The 15,693-nt window shown below is 39.3% G+C and overlaps 1 protein-coding gene across 1 annotated transcript; it reads right to left on the bottom strand.

The window, feature by feature from the left end:
- Window positions 1–291: 291 nt before the first annotated feature.
- On the bottom strand, window positions 292–4,339 carry LOC149543951 (uncharacterized). The gene is made up of 7 exons (XM_089798580.1): window positions 3,840–4,339; window positions 3,596–3,745; window positions 3,213–3,508; window positions 2,952–3,109; window positions 1,833–2,851; window positions 1,448–1,741; window positions 292–1,354 (listed from the first exon to the last, which is right to left on the bottom strand). Exons 1-7 carry the CDS (start codon window positions 4,290–4,292, stop codon window positions 434–436), a joined length of 3,291 nt encoding a protein of 1,096 aa, XP_089654706.1. The 5' UTR covers window positions 4,293–4,339; the 3' UTR covers window positions 292–433.
- Between the last annotated feature and the right edge of the window lie 11,354 nt (window positions 4,340–15,693).

The following is a 15,693-nucleotide window of genomic DNA, read 5'->3' as shown; positions in this document are numbered from 1 at the left end:
TTATAAATAAATATATTCAATTAAATATATGAAAGAAATGTATCTCTTAATTGAGATGTGTATACTTTATCAATGGAGTGAGGAATGTGTGGATTTGTTGCAAAGATCACTAAACATATAAACATATGAGAAAAATATGAAAACTATTGTCTATATTCTTTTACTAGACATGGAGATTGTTGGCTGCCCCATAAATATTGGCTTTTTAGGAGTTGTACTGGAAAATTTAAAATTTATTTAATAAGATTTAGAAAAGTAATTGATTGTAAAATTTTAGGAGAGAATATTAAGTTGTTGTCAAGATGAATATATTTCTGTACTTGACTACCCAACTTGTACATACATATTTCTGTCCTATGGACAGGGGATAAATACAACATTAGTGCTTGAGAATAAGATTCTGATTCGAAGATGAGGACTCCTTGTAACTTTGCTAGCCCGGAAACCAGATGGTTAACCGCCGATTTCTTTGATTCGAGTCAGCAAATTGAGGACACTCTTTCAAACTGTCACATCGCCTTAAATCCAGTTGTGCTAAACTTGGAAGATCGCCAATGTTAGAAGGTAATTCCTCTAGCAAAAAGCAAGCCGATAAGTTCAAATATTTTAATGACCTAAGTTCTCCTATGCTGGGGGGTAAGGATTTCAATTTCATGCAACAGCTTAAATCTAAATGTGTCAAGGAAGCAAGCTGCCCAAAGCTCTTCGGCAATTCCTTTAGTTCTAGACAACCGGACAATTTTAACTCTTCTAAAGAGCCAAGTTTCCCAAAGCTACAAGGCAATTCTTTAAGATCATATGACTGCAGGCTCAACTTCTTTAACCGACGGAGTTGCCCGAAGCTGGCTGGCAACGCTTCGAATTTCCAGCACTTTTCTAAATTTAAAACCTCCAAAGAGGTTAACCTTGCAAAGCTTTCAGGAAGTTCTTTTAAGATAACACACTCTGCTAGATTCAACTGTTTTAACGATCTCAGGTCTCCAAAAGTTGAGGGTAATTTTTCCAATTTCTTGCAGCTTGTTAAGATCAGCTCCTGCAAAGAAGTCAACTGCCCAAACGAAATTGGCAGATTCTGCAAAGAAATGCCACCACCGATACCCAGTTTACACAATGAAGTCCGTCGACATACCTGCTCAGACAGCTCCTGCATTTTGTCCCATTCATCCAATATCAAAACCTTGAGCCCAGTTAAGTGACCAAGCCATTGGGGTAATCTCTGAAGACTTTTCAGTTCCTTTAAATCCAATTCTTCCAAGAAAGAGTTCTGGCTGACGTTGGTGGGTATAGATTCCTGTGACTTTGCAGATTCTTCAGACTGTGCGGTGGCTTTGATCACCCTTAACTTCTTCGGCAACTGCATCCATATTGTGATTCAATTGTCAGGAATTTTCTGTAAAAAAATAGACAGTTAAACATAATAAATTACTCGAAACGGTGAAGCGCTTGCCTTACACAATGTCACACCATCCTTAAAGAGAGGACCATGGTATACAGCCAACCGTTCAAGAGACTCCAAATTCACTGGCCATAAACCAGAGATGTCACCACCCAGTCGGAGAAACCTCAGTTCTTTGAATTTGGGTGTCTGTAGACCTGATCGTGACACATTTATGATCTGGTTCCCCAAGGTCAGAACTCTCAACGAGTTCTTCATTTGAAATATGTGCTTCTCGTCGAGTTCATTCGCCGGTTCAGTAGCTTGCCTGCTAAGCCAAACTCCCTTGATTTGCTCGAGCTTCAGCTAGAACACGACATTCTTTATTAATACTAACATTACACTATATATTTCTACCCTGTAACTTGCATATACAAATGGAATGACACAGGCCTACCTGATTCTCGCGTATAACATCGATCCAGGATTGCATATCTGTAATTCTAGTGGATTCAGCCATACTCTGGCCTTTTGCCCGGATGATATCATGAACAATCACGTTGCCTGTGTCGGACGTCTTGAACAAAGCCGCTTCTTCCAGATGTGTGACCTCCTCGGCTCCAACAATGCACTCCACATGGCGGCGGCTCCAGCTAACAAAGAAGCAGCAAATATCCAGAAATGCTTCTTGTGTTGACGCTTCCAAATCATCATACACAGAATTGATGAGACGTTTGCTCAGATTTTCTTCTTTGACATCCTTTCCTGCCCGCAAAGCTTCAAATATTTGAGTACACTTCTCTACCACGTACTTCTGCTTGCGCAAACGAGCACCAACAATTTCTAAGACTAACGGAATCCCAGCACAAATCTGAAGGGTGTTTTGTACGTTCTCTCCGTCTTTGTCTATGACATTATCTTGATTGGAATCTCTGAATAGAATTTTGAGGGCGTCTTTGTTGGATAGAGTATCCACACTATGCTCGCGACGTGCAAGACCGGCGCCTTTGAGCATATCTGTGACACCCAAATTTCGAGTTGTAACAAGTATTCTGCTACATTGCGGAAGGCCTCCTAAGCTTTTTGGGAAAAGCTCTTGCAAGTCTTCTGTGCGAAGAGCGTTGTCAATAAACAGAAAAACTGGCTTGTTTTTTGGAACTTCGAAAGCTTTGGCAAGATGATCCCGACCCTCTGCACTATTTCTAAATGTAACGTTCCTGTCATAAGTGTAGGCTGGGAAGGCATCTTTCAATATTTGCTGCTGCATGTTTTTTATGTCATTCTTGAAACGGTCTTCTTGGATTTGAAGTCCAGAGCAGTTGTAATCAGTGAGATCTAACTCCGCAATAACAGCACTGGCGAGGGTGGTCTTTCCTATGCCCCCAAATCCATAAATAACCACGGCCAATGGTGACTTCTGTGGTATTCCCATGTCCAGCAACATCGTTACTTGTTTCTTCTGCTCTTCGATGCCAACTGCCGATAACCGCATAGAAGAATATTACGCGCCTGATAATTAACAACACACGTAAATATATTTATTTATTTTGAATAAGGATGGTTTATATATACTGACCTGCATAATCTGGATAAATCGACTTCCATGGGTAGAAGGCAACAGGCTGCTGATGATGTATTTCTATTGCTACTCTTAATATAAGATCCTGATACACTTGATTTATTTTCGACTGTAGACTGGCCAAGCTTATAGAGTCTACGGAAGCCTTCAAAAACCTGCAGTTCGTACAATTTCAATCAGAATAACCACTCATAAATGGTAATAACATTTATACAACCCACATTGAATCTCAATATTTAAGGGTGGTGGACCTTTCACCTGAAAAGCGTTCCAGAGTTTAATTGAGAAGCGCACATTATGGATCCTTCAACAATCAATACAACTGCTTCATTTAATATTTTTTCTTCTTGTGGCATATCATACTTCAACTTTCTTATATGCCCAGCAAGCTTACTCATTTGTTTCAAGAGCTCTATGCATTCACTGCGGTTATCAGCGATTTGACCAATCTGTTCCAACATGAAAGCCACAACAGATAACCCTGCAACAATCCAATGCACCCTCCCCACTTCTTGCAATACTTTTGCTACAGCTTTTCTGGTTCCTTCGTTTGCCTGTAAATACAACCACTGTCAATTCCAAGTCCTCGCATATAATTTCCATACGCTCTTAAGCAAAATGAAATAGAAATTAACGGTTACCTTCTCCTGCTGAACATGCTTATTCACAAATTCAAGGAACGCAGACCCACTTTGAAGAAACGAGGTCCATATTGATTTGGCTGCATCCTTGAGTGTATCAGAATAAGCTTGTGAGCTTGTGTTTCTGTGCAACGTCTTCTCTTGTGTTGGCTGCATTGACAGTCAGGACAACATTGAGAAAAACGGCAAAAGAATTGAACATTTCATATGATTAAGGTTGAAGCTAGCTCATTCCCATGCTAACCTTGTTTAGAAGAGACTGCAAGAGCTGGTCAATGAGATCTATCAAACGGTCGACGTCGCTTGCATTGTTGATTTTTGCGAAACGTCTATTACAGTCGTCCAATGTGGGTACCGAAGGAACGGACAGCGGTGGCTGAACACCGTTCGGTTGAGGCTTAGGCGGCCTCTGATGTGTGGGCTCAACGGGGCCGGGGTACCCTGGTGGCGGCTGAGAAACTGGAGGTGGAGGCAGGATTATGGCCTGGGACTGGGCTTGGGAGGGGGATGGCAGCAGGTCTGTGGTCTGGGTCTTGGCTTCGGCAGTCGTTAGCAGCTGGTTGGGAGGGTTTTGCTGAGCGTTGGAGGATTGCTGACTTGGGGACGGGACTTGCGTCTCAGGCAGTTTCTGATCAGCTGCAGCATCATTGGGCTGCACAGCTTCGGTTGTCTTGGGCTTGGAGAGACAGCAGCCCATGGTATGCAAATGAAAGCGATATGATACAATGTAAGCTAAGAGAAATGTTTCTCAAGTTTAGACACGAATGCGTGCGTGCTTTATAGGCTGCCGATCTCCTCACGCTCCACATGCTTGCTTCACATAAGTTCGTTTTTTCCCAAGGAAGTTATTCTTCGTCTTTTTCAGTTCGTAGTTCAGGAATATCAGAAAGCTGTCGAAACAAAATTATTAGGATATCGTTTGGGCTTTCACAGCTGTAAAAAGCACAAGTGACAAGTCTTCGTACGCGTAACGAATAAAATAAAATAAAATTCTGATCATTATTCCGCGGAGATTGGAATGCGTGGGTTTGTGTTTTTATGTCGACGCGTATCTTTTATAATCGAGTGGAAGAATATATCGTGGAAAAGGGTTATCATAGGAATTATTAGTCCATGGGGACTAATGTTTTCAATGGCCTCATTTCAGGGTAAAAATAGTGAAGTTCGTTTAATTTTAAATTTTTTTTAAAAGTATTTTTCTTATTAATTTTTTTTTTTTTTGATGAATAGTCCTTTTTAATTAAAAAAATTTAGTAAGATTATAATTCACAAAAAAGGGGTCGGGGGATACAAGATCACTTCGCGAATGAGTTCACACGGTTGAAGTTGGAAAAAACAACATGGCCTCAACCAGAAACTATTAACTATTCATCAAAAAATTTTTCTAACAACCTCAGGCTGCCAAGGCAGTACCAACAGAGGGAGGATTGTCTTTATCATGAAATCCCCATGCATCAGTGGGATTGTGGGGCGGACGGGGAACAGTCCAGCCGTCAGCAGCATTAGCAAGATCTGGGGTAGTTGCAGTCTCCGCATCTTTCTTGTCTGGCTGCAGGGGAGAAATTGCCAAGGCCATCCGAGGAAACTTGCCAGAGTGCGCCCGTCCATGGGGAGGAGTCGGGGACTGGCTAGAAGCCCGCCCAGCGGGAGGAGCCGGGGACTAGCCAGAACCACCACACGATGGGGAAGCGGAGCGGCACCTCCAACCGCCATGTCCACTGCTGGGAGAGCGGTGGCGGGGACCCTAGGAGCGCGGCGTGTGTGAATGGCGGCCAGAGGACTGGTGTCGGGAACAATGACCACGAGACGAAGAGGCATCGACCGAGACATCCAGAGGCACTCTGGCAATGGTGCATGGAGCATTGCCCCAATGATTTAACAATTCCTGTAAGTGCGCAACTTCCAGGGCAACTTTATTAGCTTGCACCTGTATCTGCATAATGACATTGTTACAAATGCATGCCTTAGTGTACATTGCAATGTTAACATCCAAAAAAATGTGAGTGAATAAAACTGCATTCCTATCTTTCCATAGAGTAAACAAAATTTCCATCTTGAAGGTATGCCAAATCTGGGAGAACTTCGGAGGAATTATGGGGGAATCACCCAGCAGGATCATGTGCCATGAAAAAGGTTCGGGCCTAAAAGGCTTGAAAAAATCATGAATCCAGTGCCAATAATTTTGGGCACGCTTTCAAAATCAAAAAATATGCAAAAAGGACTCAGGTTGACCATAGAAGGGGCATCTGGAATCAAGAACCCCAATGTGCTTGAGCTGAGGCCCCAGGGGAAGACCTTGGAAGGCAAGGCACCAAGCAAAGTGGGCAATCTTAGGTTCTGTAATGGCACTCCAAATGGTGTTGAAACGTTTTCTCCATTGAGAAAGCAAAGATTGCAAATGCCACCATTGATTAAGCGTGTCCACTATTGGAAGGTGGGGTGAAAGCCATCTGTACCCCATATTGGGCTTATAATTGGTAAATGGAGTGGCATGATACCACTTCCAATCATGCCACCAAGGACGAATAGATTGAATCCCCACTTTATGAACTAAGTGCACAGGGATGGAAGACAATAGAAGGTCATAAGTCTGGCGATCAGAACTAACAAGGCGGTACTGAACTTGTATATCCTCCCATGACCTAAAATTCATGGTGACTCTTGAAAAAATATCCTTGGTATTGCGGATGCCACGTTTGAAGAAACACAGAGCACTGACACCTTGAGTCTTGGCAAGAGGAGTACCCTGGATGGCAAACAGGGGAGACCACCAAATGTTCTGTTGATTTAAGGATAGCCCATTGTGAAACTCATCACCAGCCCAACGAAGCCAAGGTTCAACAGCTTCCCAAGCTTTCCAGATGCTCTTTATAACAAAAGAGCCCTGTATGACCACTGGTTCACGCATAGTGAGAAGGGTCTGAAAACCAATCCCCTTCCAAGCCGATCTGTTAACAGGGAAGCCGGAAGAAATGCAATGCCTTACTAGTATCTTCCAGGCTTCATCTCCAGAAATAGCTCTGATAATCCATTTAGCACAGAGGGCAAGGCCCTGCTTCCGAGTGGAAAGCAGGCCGAGACCCCCAGATTCCCTTGGGGAGACAACATAAATCCCACGCAACTCTGTGAAAACCATGATGGTCAGAACCAAAGGCCCAAAGAAAATATCTGAGCAAATGTTCTAGTTTGAGATAGGAAGCTTTGGAGGGAGCCCAATAGGAAGAATAGTACAAATGGGTGGCAGCCAGAATCTTAGAACAAATATGAAATTTACCAACAAGAGAAAGCGGCTTAGTCATCCAATATTCAAGCTTTTTGCTAATCTTTGCAAGCACAACATTCGAAAGTTCCACAGGGGAAGCCTGGAAAGCAAAGGGAATGCCAAGGAAGTGGAAGATTTCTCCATGAGTAACCCATTTCCATTGAAACTGGCCGAGCCAAGTTGGAGCTGGCAAGAAAGACTGGCGGTAATAGAGCGTTTTATGCCATTGAATGGTAGAGCCAGAGGCTTGACAAAAAGTGTCCAGACAATTTAAAGCATTTTTGATGTTTTCTTCATCTTCAAGAAGAGTAAGAAAAGAATCATTAGCAAAATGACCATTGACTAACTAGGAGGAAGAATCAGGCAAGGAAATGCCACGGACCAATCCTGAAGACATAGAGTGAGCAAGTAAATAACCAAAACCTTCAGCAGCAAGGACATAAAGCACTGGAGCTAGTGGACAACCTTGCCTGATGGAGCAAAAAAGTCCAAAAGCTTCAGATTGTGAATTATTGATGGTGATGCAAGCATTAGCATCACCAAAGAGCATCTCCACGGACTGAAGGAAATTGGGACCAAAACCCAGAGCTTGAAGCATAGTCAAAATGAAAGGCCATTCAATGCGATCATAGCCTTTAGCAAAATCTATCTTTAAAAAGATAGCCTGTTGCTTTGACTTACGGGCCCATTCCATACCTTCCTAGATAGTAATGATGTTGTCAAGGAATATATCTGGATTTGATGAAGCCAGTTTGTTCAGGCCGCACAATTAAAGGTAGCATATGGCAGATTTTGAGAGAGAGCGCCTTGGCAATGATCTTATGAGACACATTCAGGAGGGTGATGGGCCTCCAGTTGCATATGTCCTCGAGATCACCAGCTTTAGGTATGAATTTAATATTGCCTTTATTTATAATTGCTCCTAAGCTTTTAGAATGATATGCTTCAAGATAGACTTGGTGTAGATCAGGACCAATTTGCTCCCAAAGATGTTTGTAAAATTTAGAGGGAAATCCATCACACCGAGGGGATTTGTCATCCGCCATGGAGTAAACTGCCTCTTAAAGGTCTCGGAGGGAAAGAAGTTGCTCACAGAAAGCGCGTTGCTCAACTGCGAGGCGGTTTGGAGTAACAGCGATACACTTTTTGAGAGCCTCCTCCCAAGCAACCAAATTGCCCTGTGAAGCAAAGACGTTCTCATAGTGAAGAACAAATGCTTGCAGGATGTCGGGTAGACTGGAAAGAACATCAGTTCCCTATTTTATCTTTTTAATCCCAACATTGGTATGACGGGCTTGGAGAGTCTGGAAGAACTCCTTTGAGGCTTTGTCGCCAACCTCCAACCAGTGGAGACGGGTTTTGATTTGGGCTCCTTGGGCAACATAGTTATCAGCAATTTGCTTATCATGGCAAAGCCTGGCAGGCTGAATTTGTATATCCACATCAAAGGGGTTGAAGGCGAGAGCTTCAGAGGCTTTTTTGAGGGCAAGGGTGTTGGCTTCATAAGACCATTTTTTGAACATTGCCAGCTGACGCCCGTAGATACGCAAAAAATGAGTAGTTTTCGTAATGGCGTCATTCCACCATTGAATCCAACCTCGATGGGAATGCGGACGTGGTTCCAAATTCCAAACACGTTGGATGTGGGAGATGGTGGAAGCATGCAACAACATAGACGTGTTGAGGAAGAATTGAGACTTGGCCACCTTGGGGACAGCTGTTTGCCAAGAAATGCAAAAATAAATGGGATAGTGGTACGACAACGTCACATCGGTCAGAGAAATGACAGGTAAATCATGATCTTCAGAGAAGGAGAAAAAAGATTGCGCCGAGATCATAGCATGATCAAGACGTTTCAAAATGCGGTCAGGATCGGCTTGAAAATTGGACCAAGTGTGACAGGCCCCATGACCATGGCGGCGATTTGTATTGGGATCAAAAAGGCCCAATTTATTTCGCATGTAAAACCAGACTTCTCTTTCCCCAACTGTCCAACGGAAAGGCAGAATGCCATCTTTGTCAGAGGCCACTTCAACCATATTGAAGTCCCCACACATGACCCAAGTAGCTAGTGGCAAGTTGTCAGCAAGCCAAACCCACATTTGTGCCCTTTCCATAACATCATTGGAGGCATAAACATTAATGACTCCAAAAGAATGATTGTTAATGGAAAGCAAAAGCCAAATAATACGGTGTGTGGGGTTAGAACCATGCGAGATAATAGCAGAATGAAGGCGAGGTGACAGGAGAGTAACTACACCACCTCGGCCAGCTTCATGCTGAGAAGAAAACATAACGCTATCTTGCCAAATGACGTGGCATGCAGTAGAAAGCATGAAACCAGAAATCTTAACTTCTTGCAGGCAAAAAAAATCTAAATTCCCAAGTCTATGACGGGTATCCCAGACATAGAACTTTCTAGGGAGATCTGTAAGACCTCGAACATTCCATGAGAGGAAGTTCATGAGAACTCTTCCATATCATCCTCGTCCTCTAGAGAGGACTAGCTATTCTGCAAAAAGGTAGAAATCGGGTGGAAGTCAGACGAAAAATCTTCTAGACTTACAGCCTACCATTTTACCCCTAATATCTCCGCACATCCAAGAGGACTGCGAGAATGCCTTGTTGCTGGTGGTATTATGGAAGAAACTGCAAGATGAGTACGAGCCCCAGCCAAGGATGAGGCCTTGGCGGCCGCCTTGATCCCTTGTGAACCAGCAGGGTTTGAAACCTGCGAAACCCCCGAAACAAGTGCAATGGAAGCTACTGGCATCTCCACGCTAGCAGGCGTTGACACTTCTGTGGAAGTATGAGGAATCGCGGTAACCGCCGCATAGGATGGCTTAGGGGCCAAGAGATTCAAGGCAGGCTTGCCCTTGGGCCCAATAGTAACCCATTCTTCTTTTATTCCTTCGGCTTGTTTGATAGGCACTGCTTTAGGTTGGGGTTTGACCCTAGGTGTAGCCAAAGGGCAATCCCTGATCTTGTGTTCCGCAGACTGGCACCTATAACAGGTGTTAGGTAGGTTCAAGTAAAGCACCTTCTGTGAGAAGGTTTGAGTTCCAATTTGGATTTCCATAGAATCCTTGAGATCTTTGGAAAGATCAACTTCAACGCAAACACGCCGCTAAGGGCGAGCATTAAAAAAATTCTCAGGCTCCTTGGTAACAACTTTGCCAAGGGCTTGGGCAATAGACTCAATGAAAGGCCAGCAGGGCAAGGGTAGACCTGGGAATTCGACCCATACAAGAACCCTAAGCTTTTTATGATCCGAGATAGTGAAGTCTCGGGACCATTTCTGAAAAACAAGCAGAGAGGAACGCATAGACCAAGGGCCATTGTTAAAGACCACGATTGCTTGTGATGGGTTAGCAAAGTGAAATAAAAAGAAACCTTTGGTAAGGTTTTGCACAACATCAAGGCGGACTCCATGAGGAGTCCAACATTTGTTGACCCATTCTCTGAGCATAGCTTCAGGAGGAGTCCTACCAATAAAATACCCTATCAAGGTATGTTGCTCTTACTAGTCACATGCAGCATCAAATTCTTGCAAAGGAAGGATAATATCAGGATTACCTCATGGAAAACCTTCGGGACAAACTTGCGCGGGCATTTGTTCGGTGGTGGCGCCATGGCAGTTCAAAGCAACAACGTGAACACTAGAAACATCTGGTTCACTGCTGGCTGGAGCCATTATATCCTAACCTAAAGATCTCGCAATAAATGCGATATGAAAAGTGCCGATAGAAGGGGAGTGCAGGCGAAAGGTCGTACACAAAAAAAATTGAAAGTTCGCATGTATCAAGAAAACCCTAACAGAGCAATATTTCCCGTTTTCCACCATCTCGACAAGCAGAGCGATATTTCTTTTTTACTGTTGATGTATTCTAATTTAAGGGGTTTGATTATTTTTTAAATTTAAGAAATATTAAAACAAAATTTTAGAAACCTATCTGATGTTTTGTAATATTCTAATTTTTTTCTAAAAGCTTCAGACATATTGCTATTTGTTCTACTCTTCTAAGGATGCATCCCAATGCAAAGGACAATTATCTTCTATAGGAGCCCCCGAAGTAAAATACAAGTAGATTGTTGCGTAGCTTTAATGAATAAGAAATATTTGGTCCTATTAGGAGCACGAATTGTAAGAGTTGGACTCATAGGTACTAGATTGCAACACAATCTCAATTCAACTAGATTTTAAATCTTTGAGTGTCTGATAGAAGGTAACACGCATTAGCAAATTCAATTTCACATGAGATGAATTTTAATCTCCATTACATGCTTCCCTAAGATCTTGTATACTTTTCTTTTCTTTATATTTATGCACAATATCCATTTTTATATAAGAAAATATCATAAAATATGGCCACCTAAATTCATCTTCCATGTGGTGCAATATATCAACTAGGGTATATCTCTGCAATAAGAAGGGTTCTTAAGAGTAAGGTCACAAACTTGGAGTCGAGAGTGTCTATGGTGCATATGCATCCTGATTCATCTCTTGTCTTGTTTTTTGAGGTGTACAAATTTTTATTATGTCTTTTGAGTTCTTCATCTCCCACCCACAACCTTTGAAATATTTCAACATTTATTTTGGGGAGTTGTTATGTTTATGATTGTAGTAAAATATATATCAAATATTGATAGTGTGATATATCTAGTTGGATCTCTATCTCTCTCTATTTCGATATTCTTATATTGGTGAAAACATACATTATGGAAAGATGTAATCATTGGAATTGTTATTATAGTAATGGTTTGGAATAGTTTAACATTATTTTTGAAGGGTGCTATGATTACGTTGAAAGTGAAATATATATCAAATGTTGCTAGTATGATATATCTAGTCGAATCGTTATCCCTCTCTATTTTTATATTCTTATATCAGTGGAAACATATGCTATCGAAAAAGGTAATTGTTAAAATTATTATTATAGCTATGGCTTGGAATAGTTCAACATTATTTTTTGAGGGGTTCTATAGTTCAACATTTATATATATTTTTACTTAAACATATCTACATTCTTTTACCCCTCCCTATCACTATCTTATCTTTCACCTCTCTTTACCTTTCACCTCTCTTTATCTATATCCTATTATATATATATATATATATATATATATATATATATATATATATATATATATATATATATATATATATAATAGGATATAGATAAAGAGAGGTGAAAGGTAAAGAGAGGTGAAAGATAAGATAGTGATAGGGAGGGGTAAAAGAATGTAGATATGTTTAAGTATATATATATATATATATATATATCTCCCCCTCCTCTCTCTCTCTCTCCACACACACACACACACACACACACACACACACACTTAGGCACTTGAAATTAGAGTATGAGACAAAAATCTATTCTTTATTAATCTCTAATAAAATTTTATGTATATTTATATTTTTAAAGATATTTTTATATGTATTTTTCAAATATTTTATTCTTCCCTCACTATCCTTAGTAGCATGAATAAGCTAATGATATTTGGAAGTGATAGGCACCAACTTTTGCTCCATCTTTTGATATTCTTGGTCCATGTAACTCAAGTATCTAGATATTGTGTCAAACATATCAACTATGAATTTGATTTGGGAAGAAGAGTCTAGATCTCTTTTGGTCACCTCATAGAGCCTACTTAATTCAAATCCAGAAGGCCTCCATTTCCTTTATAAATCTAATATTATAGTCTTATTCTTCTTAAATAAGTCCAACATATGGTTGAAATTTTGAAAACCTTCATATATGATGCAAAGTAATCAACACTAGAACTCTCCTTAAGGAATTAAACACTTAAGGGATTCAATAATGTATTTTTCTCTACATCACAATAAGATTAAAAATGAACTCTTTACTCAAATTCTATGCATTTCAGCATATCCACAAATATGTCTCTCCAAATCTTTAATTAAAAAAAATCAGAATAGAGGAAAACTCAAAGTAAACATATATTATTTCTGCAAATCTACAGTAACATAGTTATGTTCAAAAATGATAGGAAGATGAAACCTTTCTATAGAAAATATGTTATTATTTGTCAACATACTTGAAATTCGAACCCAAATCATATGAACTCCAATATAAACAACTCTAAACTGAAAACCCACAAATAGAGATCAATACATATTTTGCAATATTTCCATACATGATTGAATCAGTTACAGAACTCAATAACAAAAGACTAAATCTTTATCCTTTACAATGATGACACCAAGAAATAGAAGAAGAAATCTCCAACTAAACTATGAAAAACTTTATTGAGAGCTTAAAAAAACTACATAAAAGAAATGGTTTTCTAGAACTACAGAAAGCTAATAACACTACATTATTAACTATTCTTTTTGGTGTCCTTTTCAAAAACTCCAACTCATTATATATTATTCATGGGCAGTTATAGAATGAGTCTTCTTGTATTGATTATATGACTCATCATATTCCATCAGTTACAATGACAAGTGGACATCATTTAAATTTTATATAAAACTTTTGCATTTTAATATGTTGTCCTATCACTATAAGACTTCCTGTTGTAAAACTTCTACATTTTAATAATATTGCATGTTGTCTTCCTATAGCTACTAGAATTCCTATTGCAATAAACTTTGACATTAATAATATTGTATGCTATCTTCCTGTCACTAGTAGCCTTCCTGTTGCAATAAAATTTTGCATCAGTTATACTGCATGCTATCTTCCTATCGCCACTAGACTTCTTGTCGTTGATGTGCTCTTGCACCTATATATCTCATAAAATTTTCCAAAGATGATCATTGTCCTAAAAGAAAGGATTTCTTCCATGTTCTTGTAAATATAATCCTTGTGTACATCTTCTTGGTTTGATTCTTGACACTACTACATTTAGGCCTAAATTGTGATGGTAGGCCATCACAATTACAATAGTAACCCATCTCCCAACCAACATTAGTCAAAATTGGCTCTCATTGGACATGCGTCAGACTTTTGCTATCACAAGTTGTGACGAAAAGGGTTATCGTTGCAATTGAAACAACTACAAGTGGCTTTAAATTGGGCTAACATTTTCGAAAACCATTCATTTTCATCATAAGAATTATGACAAAAATATATTGAAGGCACCATCACAATTGTGAGGTTTGTGTGACAAAGATTCTATAGGTCCCACAGTAAGCCATCAAAAACCTCCATCACAATTGGAATGGGTATGTGGCAGGAATGTTGTGGGATCGATGGTCAGCCATCACAATTGTGATGACATGCTATATTAATAAAAAAATTGGCAGCAAACATTTAATAGCTATGATGCAATCATAGGTTAATATTTCAAGCTTCACTTGGTTTCGAGAATAGTTTAATATTATCTACTAGTTAGGGCCAATCACATGAAGGTGGAAGCTTATTTGGCCCCACCTCCCCCCCTAACATCTAAATTCCTTGTTAACATCTTAAATCTTTAAGAAATGATCAATGTTTAAAGTACGAAAAAGGTTCTAGACTTACAAAAGTGACATCATTTTCCCATCTTCTAGTGCATGCCATTTTTCTATTGCACCCAAAATAAGATTTTGCCACTTTGAATCGAAAATGCACATGCAATTGCATTCAACTGCATGGACAACAGGTGGAGTTGATAAAATAAAACATGATTACATTTATTTAATAGGTCTATTAAGTTTTTAAAATTATAGACCATCGTTATGAACAATGTTCATAATGGTCTATAACTTAAACTACCTAATTAAAAACCTTCAACAAAAATGTAAACTTGTTACATTTTTTAGGTCCGCTTGATGTCATATGAATATGAATTGACATTGCATATTGAACTATGGCATCCTTCTACAATGACTGAAACTAATAGATTCACACAATTAGTTGTCATACAATCATAGGTTATTGTTGAGCTTCACTTGGTTTCAAGAATAGTTTAATATTCTCTACTAATCAGGGCCAATCACGTGAAGGTGGAAGCTCATTTGTTGAGCAGGAGATTCAATGAGTGCTAAGTGTTCCATTTATTCTCATGAGAGATGGATTCATGCTGAATCATTACTCATGAAACATGGGTCAATGAGTTTGACTCAAATATCACATAGTTAAATCTTGATAGCAATACCACAATTTGACTTGCTATGGAAATTATCTCCTACTTATCAATTGATGAGCTTAAGGGCTTTCTAATGAATGGTTCATAAGGCACAACACTTGATGAAGGTTTTGCAACTGGGGTTTCAAGCTTTGGGTTTAAACATGGAGGAAACTCCATAGTTAAGTGCACTCAGGCTGGAGTAGTACTAGGATGGGTGACCTCCCAAGAAGTCACAGTGTTTCACCCTTGTGAGCATCACCTAGATCTAATGAGTGTTAAGTGTTCCATTTATTTTCATGAGCTCTAGATTCATGTTGAATCACTACTCATGAAACATGGGTCAATGAGTTTGATTCAAATATCACATAGTTAAATCCTGATAGCAATATCACAAAGTAAATATTCTATAATTTTTAAATATAGAGTGTTTTATAACTATGCAAAACTCCATCTGAGCATAATTGAAAATGGATCTTCCAAAGATGGTTGACCACCAAAAAATTTAAGAGAATTATTTATATACAACATTTTTTAATATTTTATTATATCATATAAAATTATATTTACTATAGGCAAGAGCCTACAACACATTAGTAAATTATGAGCTTCTCATCAAGGAGATCTTAGGTTCAAATCTAACACAACAATAATTAATTAACAATAAAAAAAAAAGCAATAATAAATAATCAAGGCTTTAGCCAATTACCTATTAAAAATAAAAATAAAAATATATTTATTATATTTAAATTATTTA

The sequence above is a fragment of the Cupressus sempervirens genome, chromosome 8 (assembly GCF_028749045.1).
Source record: "Cupressus sempervirens isolate cs-2001-9-10 chromosome 8, ASM2874904v1, whole genome shotgun sequence".
Lineage (NCBI taxonomy): Eukaryota > Viridiplantae > Streptophyta > Pinopsida > Cupressales > Cupressaceae > Cupressus > Cupressus sempervirens.
The sequence above is the reverse complement of the archived record's forward strand: the minus strand, read 5'-3'. Positions and strand labels throughout refer to the sequence as shown.